The following is a 17,552-nucleotide window of genomic DNA, read 5'->3' as shown; positions in this document are numbered from 1 at the left end:
AGCATCCCATATGGGTGCCAGTTAGAGTCCTGGCTGCTCCACTTCCCATTCCTATCCAGCTCTCTGCTATGGCCTGGGAAAGCAGTAGAAGATGGCCCAAGTCATTGGGCCCCTGCACCCGCATGGGAGACCCAGAATAAGCTCCCGGCTCCTGGCTTCAGATCAGCACAACTCCGGCTGTTGTGGCCATTTGGGGAGTGAACCAGCAGATGGAAGGCTCTCTCTGTGCCTCTTTCTCTCTGTAACTATGCCTTTCAAATAAATAAACAAATCCTTAAAAAAAAACGGAATTTTTTTAAAGGAAAAGGTTTATTTAAAAGGCATAGTGGGCCGGTGCCACGGCTCACTAGACTAATCCTCCACCTGTGGCACCAGCACCACAGGTTCTAGTCCAGGTCAGGGCACTGGATTCTGTCCCAGTTGCCCCTCTTCCAGTCCAGCTCTCTGCTGTGGCCCGGGAGTGCAGTGGAGGATGGCCAAGATCTTTGGGCCCTGCACCTGCATGGGAGACCAGGAGAAAGCTCCTGGCTTCAGATCAGCGAAGCACTCCAGCCTCAATGGGATGGCCGTAGCGGCCGTTTGGGGGGTGAACCAAAGGAAAAAGGAAGACCTTTCTCTTTGTCTCTCTCTCTCTCTCTCTCACTGTCCAACTCTGCCTGTCAAAAAAAAAAAAAAAAAAAAAAAAAAAAAAGGCATAGTGACAGAGAAGGAGAGATTTTCCATGTGCTGGTTCATTCCCCAAAGGGCTACAACAGCCAGGGCTGGACAAGGCTGAAACCAGGAGCCAGGAACTCCAGCCTAGTCTCCCATGTGGTGTCAGGGACCCAAGCATTTGGGCATCTGCCACTGCTTTCCCAGGTGCATGAGCAGGGAACTGGATGGGAAAGTGGAGCAGCTGGGACTTGAACTAGCATTCTGATATGGGATGCTGGCCTCACAGGCTCCTGCTTAACCCACGGCACAATGCCAGCCTGGACTTTTGACTTTAAACTGTAGGCAATAGGAAGCCATGAGGGTTTTTTTTGCCCCTAAGTGGACTACAATGCAATCCATTCAGATTAACCTGTTAACCAAGTTCTATCAGAATGGATAGGAAATGGTAGACTAACCACATGGAGTGAGGTGAGTCTGGAATGATGGTGGCAACATCTGGAGGGGAAGAGAGTGTTGAGAGGAAACAGAACAAGTATGGTAGAACAACCGGATCGGAAGAGGAGCTCGGGGATTCTTAATTTTGAATTGAGTGTTTAACCCACAGGCTCAGCTTTCGTTCAGGGTGGATAAGGAGAAAACTTCCCGACAACGAGTTGCACCTGAATGTGTTTTAGGCCTAAGTGATCTTTTCTGCTAGGCCGATATTCTCCCCAGCTGCTGGCTGGGTGGAGTAGCTGGCTTATGCTCAGGGAGGCCCTCTAGTGGTGAGAAGCAACTCATGTTGATTCTACAGCTCTACACATTTATATTCAGATATAAATATAGTCTATTTGTAGAACTTATGTAACTGAAGAAAAAATAAAAATTGGAGTTGGATTGAATGTTGGACTCCTGGCTTTGGCCTGGGCCAGCCCCAGTTGTTGCAGACATTCAGAGAGTGGACCAGCAGACGGGAGATCTCTGTCTTTGTCTCTGGCTTTGCATTTCAAATAAACTGAAGACAATCTTTTTTTTTTTTTAATTAATTAAAAACTGGTCACAATCTATTGTGTTTGACTAAAGCTTAGAAGGTGACACCTTGGGCCAGCGCTGTGGCATAGCGGGTAAAGCTGCTGCTTTCAATGCCAACATCCCATATGGGCGCTGGGTTCAAGTCCTGGCTGCTCCACTTCCGATCCAGCTCTCTGCTATGGCCTGGGAAAGCATCAGAGAATGGTCCGAGGGCTTAGGCCCCTGCGCCCACATGGGAGACCTGGAAGAATCTCCTGGCTCATGGCTTTTGATTGGCCCGGCTGTGGCCGTTTTGGCCATATGGGGAGTGAACCAGAGGATGGAAGCTTCTGTCTCTCTCCCTTTCTCTCTCTAACTCTACCTTTCAAATAAATAAATCTTTAAAAAAAATGTTTAAAAGGTGACACTTCCCTACCCGAATATCATGGATCGTGTTTCCCCCAGGGATAATGTCATTCATTCAGTTCTTGTCCATTTGTTTGGGGTGAATACTTGTAGCTGTGTGGGTTTTTTTTTTAAAGATTTATTTATTTCACTTGAAAGTCACAGTTACACAGAGAGAGGAGAGGCAGAGAGAGAGGTCTTCCATCTGCTGGCTCACTCCCCAGATGGCCGCAATAGTCGGAGCTGCACCAATCCGAAGCCAGGAGCCAGGAGCTTCTTCCAGTTCCCCCACACCAGTGCAGGGGCCCAAGGACTTGGGCCATCTTCTACTGCTTTCCCAGGCCATAGCTGAGAACTGGATCAGAATTGGAGCAGCTGGGTCTCGAACCGGCGTCCATATGGGATGCCAACACTGTAGGCAGTGGCTTTACCCGCTACACCACAGCGCCGGCCCCGTAACTGTGTTTTTAAAAATATGATTTTTAAAAGATTATTTATTCGAAAAGTAGAGTTACAGAGAGAGAGAGGAAAAGATCTTCCATCTGCTGGTTCACTCCGCAAATGGTCACATAGCCTGGGCGGGGCCAGGCTGAAGCCAGGAGACTAGAACTCCATCCTGGTCTCACATGGGGCAGGGACCAAAGCACTTGGTTCATCACCTGCTGCCTCCCAGGTTGCATGCTGGTAGGAAGCTGGATTGGGAGCAGAGCTGGGCTGGAATCTGGGCACTCCGATAGGTAATGCTGACATGTACTGAAGACCTGCCCCAAGCTCCAACACTTTTTACAGAGAAATTGAAAAGGATGCAGATTATAGTGAGCATAATAATGGAACTGGGACAATAAGGTCCTAAAAGATTGCTTTGATTCCACTGGGAGGAGGAAAAACTTACGATTTCCTCAAATAGAAAAAGTGCCCTCTTATGACTATGTCAAACTTTTCAGTTAAGAGCTATGTGAAGGGGTGGTCATTTAGTGCCTCAGTTAAGACACTTGGGCTGGGGCCAGCGTCGTGGCCTAACCCACTATGCCAAGACACCAGCCACTACTAATAACTTATTTTAAAAACAGATTTATTTATTTATTCAAAAGTCCGAGTTACACAGAGAGAAGGAGAGGCAGAGAGAGAAAGAGAGGATAGAGAGGTCTTCCATCCACTGGTTTACTCTCTAGTTGGCCACAATGGCCAGAGCTGTGCTGATCCGAAGCCAGGAGCCAGGAGCTTCTTCCAGGTCTCCCATGTGGGTTCAGGGGCCCAAGTACTCGGGCCATCTTCCACTGCTTTCCCAGGCCATAGCAGAGAGCTGGACTCAAATCGACGGCGCCCATATGGGATGCCGGCGCTGCAGGCGGCAGCTTTACCCGCTATGCCACAGCGCTGACCCCCACTAATAACTTCTGAATGTGTTTGTTAAAGCTTTACCAACACCTCATCAGTGTCAATGGCATTCATCTCATCAGTCTCTGTGTTGTAGCCATGCCTGATCCGACCCTTCTTCCCTCTTCCTCCTCAAGATAGAGACTGGGGCTTCCCAGTTTCCTTGAGAAAGACAGAGATAGGGGGCCAGTGCCTTGGCACAATAGGTTAATCCTCCGCCTGCAGCACTGGCATCCCATATGGGTGCCGGTTCGTGTCCCGGCTGCTCCTCTTCCAGTCCAGCTCTCTGCTATGGCCTGGGAAAGCAGAAGAAGACAGTCCAAGTCCTTGGGCCCCTGTACCCGTGTGGGTGACTGGAAGAGGCTCCTGGCTCTTGGCTTCGGATCGGCGCAGCTCCAGCCATTGAGGCCATTTGGAGAATGAACCAGTTAACGGAAGACCTTTCTCTCTCCCGCTCTGCCTGTAACTCTACCTCTCAAATAAACAAATAAAATATTTAAAAAAATAAATAGGTACTTATTTTAAACAAAAAGAGAGAGAAAGGTAGACAAAGAGACTGAGAGGATGAGCTAATCCAAAGTATTTTTGAATGTTGATCAATAGAGTAGCTTATTGGTGTAAGGCTCTGTACTGGGCTCAGGGATTGCAAAGATTAAGACATGTTTACTGCTCTTGATTAAATGGTACAAACAGATAATGAAAATAAATTCAATTGGCTGATATAAGGGCTTGTAGTAGAAGAACCAAGTGCTATGGGGGAGGGGAATCTGGATTATCCTGTCATTTTTTTTTAAGATTTATTTTATTTATTTGAAAGAGTTACAGAGAGAGCTAGAAACAGAGAGAGAGGTCTTCCATCCGATGGTTCACTCCCCAGATGGCCGCAAAGGCTGGAGCTGAGCTGATCCGAAGCCAGGTGCCAGGTGCTTCTTCCTGGCCTCCCATGTGGGTACAGGGGCCCAAGGACTTGGGTCATCTTCTACTGCTTTCCCAGGCCATAGCAGAGAGCTGGATCGGAAGAGGAGCAGCCGGGACTAGAACTGGCGCCCATATGGGATGCCAGCGCCTCAGGCCAGGAGCTTTAACCCGCTGCGCCACAGCGCCAGCCCCTCCTGTCACTTTTTTTAAATGGCGATGCTGGAACAGACATCCACCTGGGGTTGGCGCTGTGGCGTAGCAGGTGAAGCCAGGGCCTGCAGAGCACCTGTTGGAGTCCCAGCTGCTCCACTTCGTATCCAGTTCTCTGCTGTGACCTGGGAAAGCAGTGGAAGATGGCCCTAGTCCTTGGGCCCCTGCACCCGTACGGGAGACCCGGAAGAGGCTCCTGATTCCTGGCTCCTGGCTCCTGGCTCCTGGCTCAGATCGGCTCAGCTCCGGCCTGTTGCAGCCAATTGGGGAGTGAACCAGCATATGGAAGACCACTCTCTCTACTTCTGCCTCTCTGTAACTCTGCCTTTAAATTAAAAAAAAAAATTTTTAAAAAGAAAAATAAAGACATATCCACAGCTTCCCTGAGATCCTTCCAGCGGTGACGCCCCCACCCTGGGAACCGAAAGTGCAAGGAAGGTGGAGGCGGGGCCCTTGTCCTAGGGTTGCCGCGGTAACCGTCTCCATCCCTGCCCCGCCTACGGCAACGTCGCTTTTATTTTGGCTGCGCCTACAACTCCCAGAAGGCAATGGGGGTTGGAGGCGGAACTAGCTCGAAGCGCCGAGATCTGTGATTGGTGACGAGCGTAGGTCCAATTGGAGGAGCTGTTGTTACACAGTCGGCGAGCCGGTCGGGGAGGGAGGAAGGTGGCAAGATGGTGTTGGAAAGCACTATGGTTTGGTGAGGAGCTACCTCGGGACCCGTAGGGACGGGTCTGGGTCTGGGTGTGCTGGGAGCGCGTGTTGCACCGAGGCCGGCGGGCCTGGGGTCGGGGCGGGGGACTGATGGACGGGATGCAGCCCGAAGCTCGGAGGGAGGGAGTTCTGTGGACTTCCTGAGTCATCCCTGGGCCGAGAGAGGACAGGCCCGGGAACCCGCTCCAAGCCGGACCAGCGGGGCCCTGCTGCCTCTCTCTACTCCCGCGTCGTCCTCTGTAGGCCAGCCCCAGGTCTGTTGTTCACTGGAGTCCTGCTTCTCAGACTTCTGTCTTCCTGCCCTCCTCTCAAAATAGTGGGTATTGGAGGAGAGATTGTCAGTTGCCTCAGCTCTGGCTCCCCTGCCTTCCTTGTATCGTCTCCGTTTGTAGATTGCTTCCTATGCGCCAGGCATTTTTGGTTGTTTACTTTATGTCGCTTAAGCCTCACAGCGTCACTTGGAGGTAAATACACCTGCATTTTGGAAGGATACTGAGGCTCAGCGATTTTGCGTGACTTGCCCGAAATCCTGCAGCTTAAGTGATGGAGACAAGATGTAACCCCCGGGCTACCTGAAATAAAGGCTCTTAACCAGAGACCAGCTTTCTTCAGTCCCAGCCCTAGGCTGAGCAGCTAGTAAGAGTCTACTTAGAAACGGAGACCATGCACGTGTGCAGCAATTCCAGGGTTCCTTCTAGGTGCGAATGCAGAGTAGCACATGAACCCAGCAGAAGTCGTGAGTTGGGTGGGACATACCTGAGAGCCTTATTCCTTTTTTTAAAAGATTTGTTTATTTATTTGAAAGGCAGAGTTAGAGAGAGAGAGAGGAAGCAGGAGAGAGAGAGAGGTCATCCATCTGCTGGTTCACTCCCCAAATGGCTGCAACAACCAGGGTGAGCCAGGCCGAGGCCAGGAGCCAGGTCTCTCACGTGGGTGGCAGGGGCCCAGGTACTCCTCTGCTGCCTTTCCCAGGCCATTAGCAGGGAGCTGGATCTGAAGTGGAGCAGTCAGAACTCGAACTGGCATCGCAGACAGCAGCTTTACCTGCTACACCAAGCGCCGGCCCCAGCAATAACTTTTTGTATAAAAAAGGACTGTGAATGTATATGTATACTAAAAAGCTTGTTTATGTGAAACTCAGATTTAAGTGGGAATCCTGTGTTTTTGTTTGCTAATTCTGGCAACCTCTGGAAGCAAGCATGTCTTAATAGAAAGAGAACAGAATTTGGAAAAACACAAAAACCTGTTTTCTTTTTTTAAGGATTTATTTTATTATTTTTTAAAATTTATTTGAAAGGCAGAGTTCAGAGAGGTGGGAGGGAAGGGTCTTCAATCTACTGGTTCACTCCCCAGATGGCTGCAACAGCTGGAGCTGGGCTGATCTGAAGCCAGGAGCCAGGAGCTTCTTCCAGGTCTCCCATGGGGGTGCAAGGGCCCAAGCGGGATAGGAAGTGGAGAAGCCAGGACTTGAAATCTCTCACTTTTTTTTTCTATAAAATTGGAACAAGAGTGACATCTACCTGTCCTATAGCATAGCTGATAAAACATGCGTCATGGTCTCTAAACTGGAGCACTGTGTGAGTGTTAGTTACCATGGAACTTAGGGGATCCCTAAGATAAGTACGCGGGGCCTTAGACATGATGAGAAGGGGTAGGGGGACGGGCACCTACAGAGTCGCTGAAGTGCAGACAGGTAACATGTTAGTGAATGGGAAGTAGATAGTGTGATTCAAAGGTTTTTCCGTTATTTTTTATTTTTTTGGAAACTTAGATGAGCTCAGTTGAAGATCATGAATGCCAAGCCGAGGAGCTTGAACTCTGTCCGGCACCTCTGTTTAGAGGAATATTGACAAAGTCCTACGGGTGGTGGAGACAGAGCTGAATTCAAGTGGTATTTAAGGGCGGGCGTGTGGTGTGGCATCTGAGACTTCACTTGGGACTCCCACACCCCAGGAGTGCCTGGGTTTAAGTCCTGGTCGCTTCGTGCTGATGTGCACAGCCTGGGAGGCAGCAGGTGATGGCTCCGGTACTTGGGCCTCTGCCACGCACAGGAGAGTTTCTGGTTCTTGGCTTTGGCCTGGCCCAGTCCTGGCTTTTGTGGGTATTTGGGGAGTGGACCAGCAGGTGGGAGATCTGTCCTTCAAATAAATTAAATAAATAAGTAGATAAATGACGATTTAGAAAATGACACCTCAAACAATTTTTTTGATTGATTGATTTGAAAGGCAGTTACAGAGAGAGGGAGAGAAAGAGAGACAGAGGTTTTCTATCCTCTGATTCACTCCCTAAATGACTGCAACAGCTGGGGCTGGGCCAGGCCAAAGCCAGGAGCCTGGAACTCCAGCTGGGTTTCCCTCAGGCCTGAAAGGGACCCAAGCACTTGGGCCGTCTTCCACTTTTCCTCAGGCACGTTAGCAGGGAGCTGGATCAGAAGTGGAGCAGCTGGGACTCGAACCAGCTCCCATATGGGATGCTGGCATCCTGGGTGGCAGTTTACCTGCTGTGCTACAACACCGGTCCCTTAAAAATATTGTAAAATGTTTATTCATTATTTTTATCTATTTGAAAGGCAGAGCAACAGGAAGAGATGGGGGTGGGGAGCAGCGTTGTACAGCAGGTATGAAAGTTCCGTTTTGGCCGGCGCCGCGGCTCACTGGGCTAATCCTCCGCCTTGCGGCGCTGGCACACCCGGTTCTAGTCCCGGTTGGGGCACCGGATTCTGTCCTGGTTGCCCCTCTTCCAGGCCAGCTCTCTGCTGTGGCCAGGGAGTGCAGTGGAGGATGGCCCAGGTGCTTGGGCCCTGCACCCCATGGGAGACCAGGAGAAGTACCTGGCTCCTGCCATCGGATCAGCGCTGTGTGCCAGCCGCAGCGCGCCACCTGCGGCAGCCATTGGAGGGTGAACCAACGGCAAAAGGAAGACCTTTCTCCCTGTCTCTCTCTCTCACTGTCCACTCTGCCTGTCAAAAAAAAAAAAAAAAAAAGAAAGTTCCGTTTTGAGTCCTGGCTGTTCTTCCAAACCGGCTTCCAGCTTCCTGCTAAGGCACTGGAAAGATGGGGAAGATGGCCTGAGTGGCTGTGCCCCTGCCGCCCATGTGGGAGAGCAGTATGGAATTCCTGGCTCCTGGCTTCAGCTGGGAGTGAGTCAGTGGATGAAGATCTGTCTCTGTGTCTCTCCTCTCTCTCTTGCTCTGCCTTTCAAATAGCTTGGTAGATTGATAAGTAAATTCATCTTTTTTTTTTTTTTGACAGGCAGAATGGACAGTGAGAGAGACAGAGAGAAAGGTCTTCCTTTGCCGTTGGTTCACCCTCCAATGGCCGCCATGGCCGGCGCGCTGTGGCCGGCGCACTGCGCTGATCCGATGGCAGGAGCCAGGAGCCAGGTGCTTTTCCTGGTCTCCCATGGGGTGCAGGGCCCAAGCACCTGGGCCATCCTCCACCGCACTCCCTGGCCACAGCAGAGAGCTGGCCTGGAAGAGGGGCAACCGGGACAGAATCCGGCGCCCCGACCGGGACTAGAACCCGGTGTGCCGGCGCTGCAAGGTGGAGGATTAGCCTAGTGAGCCGTGGCGCCGGCGAGTAAATTCATCTTTAAGAAGAAAGAAAAGAGATAGAGATACAGATGTCCCACCTGCTGGTTCACTTCTCAGATGCCTGCAGCATCTGGGTCTGGGCCAGGCTGAAGTCGGCAGCCCAGAACTCGGTCTGAGTCTCCCACAGGGTGGCAGGAGCCCCGACGCTGGAGCTGTTGCCTGCTTGCTCTCTGATGGTGCGTTAGCAAGAGGCAGAAGGCAGAGCTAGACTCAAACCCGGGCTCTTCAACATGGAATGTAGCCATCCCACGCAGCCTCTTAACAGCTGCGCCAAACATCTGCCTTCCACCAGCTCTTTGAAGTGTGGGAAGCAAGGGATCTGTCTTTGCCAGTGCCAACACTGCCCCCCAGTGGTTCTGATGTGAAAAAGTGGGACAGTTGCCTGATTCCCTGTCACATCTCCCTGTTCTTACCTGCCCCCACCCCGTTTTTTTTCTTAAAGAATTTTTTTCTTTCTTTATTTGAAAGGCAGCGCTACAGAGAAAGAGAGAAGGAAAATCAGAGAGGTTGATCTTCCATCCACGGATACACTCCCCAAATGGCTGCCTCGGCTGTAGCTAGTTCTAGCCTAAGCCAGAAGGCAGGAACTCCATCCAGGTCTCCCACGTGGGTGCACGGGCCACGCACTTGAGCCATCTTCCGATGCTTTCCCAGGTGCATTAGCAGGGAGCTGGATTGAAGCAAATTAGCCAGGACTGGAAGTGGTACTCCAGTATGGGATGGTGACATGGCCAGCAGTGGCTGCTCCCCACCCCCACTGTTTTTGAAGGTTTATTTACTTATTAAAAGGCAGGCAAAGAGAGAGACAGATCTTCCATCTGGTGCTTCACTCCCCAAATGGCCGCAACGGCTCAGGCTGGGCCAGCAGGAAGCCAGGAGCCAAGAACTCCATCCAGATCTCCCACAGGGATGGCAAGGATCCAAGCAGTTGGGCCATCTTCTGTTGCCTTCCTAGGTGTATTAGCAGGGAGCTGGACCAGAAGTAGAACAGCCAGAACTCCAACTAGCACTCAGCGTGGCAGCCGTGGCTTAACCCACACCACAAAGGCAGCCCCTCAGGCCCCCTTTTTTACTCTGATATTTTGTCCCCGCTCTATCCACCTGCTGATCTCTCCCACAATCCTTATACTTCGTGGTGATTCTCTCTGGGCTGTGCTCAAAGTCTCTGGTTTTCTGTGGTTGGACTGGCTGCTCTATTTGAAGCTAGAGGCAGTTTCTTCCCTGCTGGGAGGATATTTGGGTACACTGTGTGGGGAAGATGATAGATTGCATAGTCAGAGAGTTGGCCCTTGACCTCCTTTACACAGAGTGTGTGAGGTTTCTGACTGAGCTTCTATAAAAACTAGTCCGCTCCATGCTTACTAAATGTCAGTACTGTGCATTTACTCTTCACAGCAACCCTGGAGTCTGTTTATGTTCTACAGATGAGGCAGCTGAACCTTGGAAAAATTAAGCAATTTAGGATCGTAGAATTAGTAAATAGAATAAGGGTTTGGATACTACCCTGTATTCCCTTTTCTGTTTATTTTCCAGGAGCTTCTTAATTACCTCTGTACTGTTTTTGATTTGTATTTATTGCTAGACAAAACACACTAAAGAAGAAAACCCTAAGCTCGTTTTCTTTTTTTTTTGAGAAGCAGAGACAGACAGACTGGTGGATAGACAGAGACCAGAAACAGCTTCTGTCCACTGGCTCACTCCACAGATGCCCGCTATGGCCAGGGCTGGGGCAGGCTGAAGCTGGGCACTGGAAACTTAATGCGTCTCCCCCCTGTGAGTGGCAGGGACCCCAGTACTTGAATCATCACCTGCTGTCTCCCAGAGTGAGCATGAGAAGGGAGCTGGAATTGTGAGCAGGGCCGGGACTTGAACTGCGGTGTTCCAGAGTGGGGTGCGTCTGTCTTCGCCGGGCCAGCTGCCCGCCCCGTCTAACCTGTGTTTACCTGCTGGTAGAGAGGAGGCGGCTCGTCCAGGTCTCTGCCTCTTCCATGAGCGTGGGAACAGTCATTGACGATCGGAGCTCCCAGGGACCTTGGGCGTCATCCGCAGGGCTTACACAGCCGCTTCGCTTAACCTGCCTTCCTCTGGTCTGTGGGGAGCAATAGCCTGTACTTCATGCTGTCTGGATTCTTTTACAGTGAGAGAGGTTGCATAGAAGAGGTGAGACCCCAAGTCCATGAAACCTCACTTCTGCATTTCAGTCCTACTGCTAAAGATTCCCAGGGTCTGCGTTAGCTGGAAGCGGGAGTCAGGAGCCAGAGGCGAGCATTGAACCCAGACATTCCAATTCGGGATATGGGCCTTTTACATATATATATATATATATATATATATATATATATATATATATTAGATATATATTTTAGATATATAATTGATTGGAGATGGTGGTGTGGCAGGTTGAGCTGCCACCTGCAGTGCCCACATCCCGTATGGGTACCGATTTGAGTCTCAGCTGCTCCACTTTGGGCCTAGCTCCCTGCTAATGTGTCTGGGAAAGCAGCAGAGTGCTTGGGCCCTGGCACTCATGTGGGAGACCGGAATGAAGCTCCTGGCTCCTGGCTCCTGGCTTTGCCTGGCCCAGTCCTGGCTGTGTGACCATTTCAAGAGTGAACCAGTGAATGGAAGATCTCTTTCTGTATCTCCTTCTCTCTCCCCATAAATCTGCTTTTCAAATAAACCTTTAAAAAAAAAAGTTTATGTATTTTATTTGGAAGGCAGAGTTAGAGAAAGAGATGAAGATTGATTGCTCTATCTTCCATTGCTGGTTCAATCCCCAAATGGCTCTAATGGCCAGGTGTGGTCTAAGCCGAAATCAGTAGCCTGGAACTCCCTCTGGGTCTCCACATGGGTTGCAGGGGTCCAAGCACTTGGGCCATCTTCCGTTGCTTTCCCAGGTGCATTAGCAGGAAGCTGTATCAGAAACTGAGCAACTGGAACCCCAGCCGGCACTCATGGGATACCTGTCACAGGCGGCAGCTTAACCCACTGCACCACAACGCAGCCCCCTAACTGGCCTCTTAACCACTGGGCCAAATACCCATCCCTATAGAAGTGTTTTAAATTACTTTCTTCATTCCCCACATTTGGAATGTTCCCCATGGAATGTGCATCCTTGCCTTATTAAACTTATTAAGCTTCCTTACACTTAATAAACACAGCTTATAAGAAAGTGCACGTGGGATATCAGTAGACCAAATCTGATCAGAATGATTTGTGGAAATTTTAAAAAATTTTCCCTCCTCTGGTCATTTTGAGTCACATGCCTGGTAAAGCTTGGTCTGTGTTTTATTTAAAGAAAAACTGCAGGGGCCGGAACTGTGGCATAGTGGGTAAAGCTGCTGCCTGCAGTGCCAGCATCCCATATGGGCACCAGTTTGAGTCCCAGCTGCTCCACTTCCGATCCAGCTCTCTGCTATGGTCTGGGAAAGCAGTAGAAGATGGCCTAAGTCCTTGGGCCCCTGCACCCACGTGGGAGACCTAGCAGAAGCTCCTGGATCCTGGCTTCGGATCGGTGCAAATCGGCCATTGCAGCCAATTGAGGAGTGAACCAGTGGATGGAAGACCTCTATCCTCTCTCTCTCTGCCTCTCCTTCTCTTCCTGTATAACTCTGACTTTCAAATAAATACATAAATCTAAAAAAAAAAAAAAAAAAGAAAGAAAGAAAGAAAAAGAAAGAAAGAAAAGAAACTGCTGTGATTGTAAGTTCCCCAAAGTCTGAAAACTGCCGCTGTGAGGGGTGGAGTGGAGATCTCAGACGCCTGTAACTCTTCTCTTTCCTCCTCCCCTAATCTGACAGCGTGGACAACAGTGAGTATATGCGGAATGGGGACTTCCTGCCCACCCGGCTGCAGGCCCAGCAGGACGCCGTCAACATAGTGTGTCACTCAAAGACCCGCAGCAACCCTGAGAACAACGTGGGCCTCATCACGCTGGCCAAGTACGTGGGACGGAGGAGGTGGGGGGTGGGCAGTGGTTTTCCCACGGGTGACCCGCTGTTACGAGTTGCCTGTCCCACCAGGAAGTGGCTCACCTTTCACAGAGTCCCTGAAACTGCTTTTGCCCATCACTTTCCTAAGAACGTCCTTCACTAGTCAGTATAAATAACGCTTGTTTTTAGTAGTGACTCGAATTTCATATAGTTAGAAAGCTAAATCTCAGGATGAAATTTCGCAGGAAAGTACGTACAACAAGATATGTATGTCTGTAAAGATTTATTTATTTGAAAGGCGGAGTGATAGAAGACAAGACAGAACGATCTTCCATCTACTGGTTCACTCCTCAAATGCCAGGAACTCTATCCGTGTCTCCCGAGTGGGTGGCAGGGACTCAAGCACTTGGATCTACATCTGCTGCCTTTCAGGGGTATTAGCAGGAAGCTGGATGGGGAACAGAGTAGCCAGGACACAGGGCATGCACTCTGATGTGGGCGTGTGTCCTGAGTGGCAGCTTACTCGCTACGCCCCAGTGTATCACAAAGTCCGGGAAACGTGATTTTGGATGATAGCCCCTGATCCGCACATCTTGTTACCCCTGAAATGATTTGTTTTAGGAACTGCCGATCCTCATGTGAGAACCTCTCTGGGCGTTTGTGCACAATCAGGTAGAAGATGGTCTGGAAAGATAGAAAGCAGCCCTGAGAGAGAGAAGAGGAGCTGGGGACAACACTTGGAGGTGGAGCACAGGATTCCTAAAGTCACGTAGCTCTTCTGTAGCTGGGGTCCACTAAGCACAGGTGTTTGGTTAAGGAGAACAGAGATTAGTTCCTTCCAGGGTTTCTAAGGAAAGGGTAAGCCAGGGTGTGGCCTTTGGTGCAGTGGTTAGGATGCTGCTTGGGACACTGGCATCCCCATCAGCGTGCGTCAGCTCAGGTCCCAGGTCTGCTGTCCGTTCCAGCTCCCTGCTAATGCACCCCCTAGGAGGCAGCAGGTGATGGCTCAAGTTGTTGGGTCCCCGCCACCCGTGTGGGAGACTGGGTTTGAGCTCCTGGCTCCTAGTTTTGGTCTGGCCCAGCCCTGCTGTGGTTGGCCCTTGGGGAGTGAACCAGCAAATGGGAGGTCTGCCTGCCTTTCAAATAAATAAATAAAACTGAAAAAACGAAACCTAAGTCAGCCACAGTTTGGAGGTAGCTGCATCCCCCTGAAGCACTTTGCCCACATCCTAGTGACTGTGAAGTGCTGACCACGCTCACCCCCGACACCGGCCGCATCCTCTCCAAGCTCCATACTGTGCAGCCCAAGGGCAAGATCACCTTCTGCACTGGCATCCGCGTGGCCCACGTGAGTCCTGACGGGTCCCCTCGATGCTTCCTCCCTGCTCTGAGTTCTTCCAACATCACTCATTTCTCCCCGAGACTCTTCAGCTAGAACCAGAGCAGGGGGAGAGGGAGGGCCGAGACAAAGCTAACTTGGGTTGGGAAGGACGTGGTGGTGTGCGTGCCAGCATCATGGAGACGCTGGAGGAGAAAGTCTCTGGCCCTGAGGCACCCCACCACCCCACCCGCAGAGAGGCACAGCAGGCAGGGTGGGAGTGGGTGGCGGCTGGGTCTTGTGTGAGCACGAAGGTCGACTTGGAGTGCATTGAGACGGTAAGAGAACAGGGCCCAGAGTGACACAGGAAAGAGCTGGGCGAGAGCTTGGGCTGACTCAGAGCTTCCTCTTCCTTCACAAGCTGGCTCTGAAGCACCGACAGGGCAAGAATCACAAGATGCGCATCATCGCCTTCGTGGGGAGCCCTGTGGAGGACAACGAAAAGGATGTGAGTCCAAGGGGGAGCCGCCCGTGCGTGGGGGCGAGCTCTGCCAGCCTGCAGCCCAGCCTGGCAGACGCGCTAGACTCAGCGGTCTGGGGGGAAGTGGACGTGGAGGACCTGCGTTTCTGCCGGGGAACTTCGGGGCGGTCCCCATGTTTCTGCGTGCTTTGATGAGGCAGTGCTTCCCTGCCCAGCATGGAACAGATTTCTTGATCTCTCTCCTTCTTCCCAGCTGGTGAAACTCGCTAAACGCCTCAAGAAGGAGAAAGTAAATGTTGACATCATCAATTTTGGGGAAGAGGTGAGTAGGGCCTTGAGGGGCCGTTGGCTTGACTTGGTGGTTACAAACCAGATAGCCCTTAGCCTAAGGAGTGCTGCCCTGGGGGGGAGTAGCTGTGGGCGAGCAGAAAGTGCGGGGCGAGGCCTCAGAGGGCGTCCTGTGTTCTTCCCTCCCCAGGAAGTGAACACAGAAAAGCTGACAGCCTTTGTAAACACCCTGAACGGCAAAGATGGAACTGGCTCCCACCTGGTGACAGTGCCCCCCGGGCCCAGCTTGGCTGATGCCCTCATCAGCTCCCCGATTCTGGCTGGTGAAGGTGGCGCCATGCTGGGTCTTGGTGCCAGTGACTTCGAGTTTGGAGTGGATCCCAGTGCCGATCCTGAGCTGGCCCTGGTGAGCCAGGGTCGACCCCAGCTGGAGCCCCCCTACAGACCAGCACCCCCTAGTGCTGCAGCCCCAAACACTGCCGTCACCCTTGGTCCTTCCCCAGTGCCCCCACTCGCACTACCCCCTCCCGTCGTTCTGTCTCGTCTCTGTTGGACTCTTCCGTGTTCCCATCTCCTGATCAGACCCCAGGCCACACCACCTGTTAGCCCTGCAGCTTTTCCCACGTGCAGAAGCTGCCCCCCTGTGCGCCCTTTCTGCCCTCAGCTGCCCCCCCCCCCCCCGCCAGCCCCCAGCAGGAGCGAGGCTGGGGGAAAATCGGACTTTGTCCTGCCCTTCTCCAGGCTCTGCGGGTCTCTATGGAAGAGCAGCGGCAGCGGCAGGAGGAGGAGGCACGGCGGGCCGCGGCAGCCTCCGCCGCTGAGGCTGGGATTCCCACAGCGGGGGCTGAAGGTGAAAGAGGTGGAATCTGACGTCCCTGGCCTGAGGGTGCTCAAGAGCGGGAGCCGGGGGGAGACCCTGCAGAGTGTGGTGTAGGGGTGGCGGGGAGAGGAGGAGGGGCGGAGGGCCGGCCTGGAGCGGTGGCTTTGTAGCGGGTCGGCGGGATGCAGCCCCAGGTCCATTCAGCGCCTCTTCCCTGCCTAGATTCGGACGACGCCCTGCTGAAGATGACCATCAGCCAGCAGGAGTTCAGCCGCTCCGGGCTCCCCGACCTGAGCAGCATGACCGAGGAAGAGCAGATCGCCTACGCCATGCAGATGTCCCTGCAGGGCGCCGGTGAGCAGGGCGCCGGGGCGGTGCTGTGGCCGGGGTCGGGAAGCGCCACTGAGCAGGCTGCTCTCTCGTCCTCAGAGTTTGGCCAGGCAGAGTCAGCAGACATCGATGCCAGCTCAGCCATGGACACATCGGAGCCAGCCAAGGTGAGCGCCGGCCCTGACCGGTGCGGGACCCCCGTGTGTTCAGGTCCTCAGGCCTCTCGGGTGAGGACCGTTCCTCCTCCAGGGTTTCGTAGATGAGAACTTTGAGGAGCAGAAGGCAACACGTGTAAACCTTGCTGAGGCCACGGTGCGCTGCTAGTCAGTTGCAGAAGTGCCCCGGTCTTCCAGATTCTCCGTCCTTGCTGACGGGAGGACTCCGGACAGGTCTCTGGGTCATCATCTTCCCAGGAGGGTGGAAAGAGGGTCTGGGAAAAAAGACAAAGGAGCCGGGCTGTGGGACCGCAGGCATCTGTTTTTCCCACTGAGCTCCGTTAGCAAAGCTCTCCGACTTCTCTGCTTGCACAGTAGCAAGCCGGCATTTGCATTCGTGCCCACCTCGTGTGATGGCACTGAGTGCTTTCCTGCCATGTGCTTTGCTTCTCTTGGCCAGCGGTGCCCCGGGCCTCATCGACAGGAGGAAGCAGGGCTGAGGCGGGAGCGTGCTGCTGTCCCCTGCCCCCGCCTGCCCCTGCCCTGTCCCGAGCCATCACTGCCTTCTTTTCAGGAGGAGGATGATTACGACGTGATGCAGGACCCCGAGTTCCTTCAGAGTGTTCTAGAGAACCTTCCTGGTGTGGATCCCAACAACGAAGCCATTCGAAATGCCATGGGCTCCCTGGCCTCCCAGGCCACCAAGGATGGCAAGAAAGACAAGAAGGAGGAGGACAAGAAGTGAGACTGAGGGCAGGGGTGGCCGACTGCCTGGGACGTGGGATGTAGGGCTAGGGAGACGTCTGTAACCATTACACCCTAAATAAAGCTTGGTAAATTTTTTCTTTTTTGCGTCAAATAGTGGTAACTTTGAGTTAAGAAGGGAGAGTGCACAGCCTCACTTTCTCACCGAGGAAAACTTTGCTCAGAGCCTGCTTTGTGTTGGGCCTGGGGCCCCAGAAGGAAGTTGAAAGCCACGCTGGCCCTTGGGATCTGGGGAAGACCACAGAGTGTATGGAACAATTCTGCGGATACAGTTGGTGGGGGTGTGGTGGGGGAGCAGGGACGCAGCAGGTCAGCCCCTGCTTGGGTTGGGACCCATATTGGACTGCCAGTTTGAGTCCTGGCTCTTTAGCGCTTCCAGTCCAGCTCCCTGCTAAGGTGTCTGGGAGGCAGCAGATAATGGCTCAAGGGCTTGGCTCTGACCACCCACAGGGAGACCTGGATGGAGTTCTGACTTGCGAGCATTTGGGAAGTGAACCAGTATATGGAAGATACCTCCCTCTCTGTCACTGTCTCTCAAATAGATGAAAATATATTTTAAAAAAAGAGAAGGAGAGAGGTGGGAACAAAGCACTGTGGGGACAG

At 52.4% G+C, this 17,552-nt stretch overlaps 1 protein-coding gene across 6 annotated transcripts; it reads left to right on the top strand.

The window, feature by feature from the left end:
* The first annotated feature begins 5,190 nt into the window (after nucleotides 1-5,190).
* PSMD4 (proteasome 26S subunit ubiquitin receptor, non-ATPase 4) lies at nucleotides 5,191-17,028 on the top strand. Of its 6 annotated transcripts, none has more exons than XR_011390019.2 (11): nucleotides 5,191-5,254; nucleotides 12,661-12,801; nucleotides 14,026-14,140; nucleotides 14,532-14,618; nucleotides 14,845-14,913; nucleotides 15,070-15,285; nucleotides 15,621-15,729; nucleotides 15,922-16,053; nucleotides 16,129-16,196; nucleotides 16,279-16,418; nucleotides 16,759-17,028. XR_011390019.2 is itself a non-coding variant. In XM_008264030.5 (10 exons), exons 1-10 carry the CDS (start codon nucleotides 5,229-5,231, stop codon nucleotides 16,927-16,929), a joined length of 1,134 nt encoding a protein of 377 aa, XP_008262252.1. In that variant the 5' UTR covers nucleotides 5,191-5,228; the 3' UTR covers nucleotides 16,930-17,028.
* The last annotated feature ends 524 nt before the right edge of the window (nucleotides 17,029-17,552 follow it).

The sequence above is a fragment of the Oryctolagus cuniculus genome, chromosome 7 (genome assembly GCF_051225735.1).
Source record: "Oryctolagus cuniculus isolate XC-2025 breed Fujian yellow rabbit chromosome 7, ASM5122573v1, whole genome shotgun sequence".
NCBI lineage: Eukaryota > Metazoa > Chordata > Mammalia > Lagomorpha > Leporidae > Oryctolagus > Oryctolagus cuniculus.
Note: the sequence above shows the minus strand (reverse complement) of the source record. Positions and strands in the feature narration are given on the sequence as shown.

Excerpts from the sequence above, each read along its gene's own strand:
- PSMD4 (XM_008264030.5), top strand. The coding sequence starts at position 5,229 with ATGGTGTTGGAAAGCACTATGGTTTG. Across the intron at positions 15,286-15,620 it reads CCGATCCTGAGCTGGCCCTG|GCTCTGCGGGTCTCTATGGA; the intron begins GTGAGCCAGGGT and ends GCCCTTCTCCAG. Across the intron at positions 15,730-15,921 it reads TCCCACAGCGGGGGCTGAAG|ATTCGGACGACGCCCTGCTG; the intron begins GTGAAAGAGGTG and ends TTCCCTGCCTAG.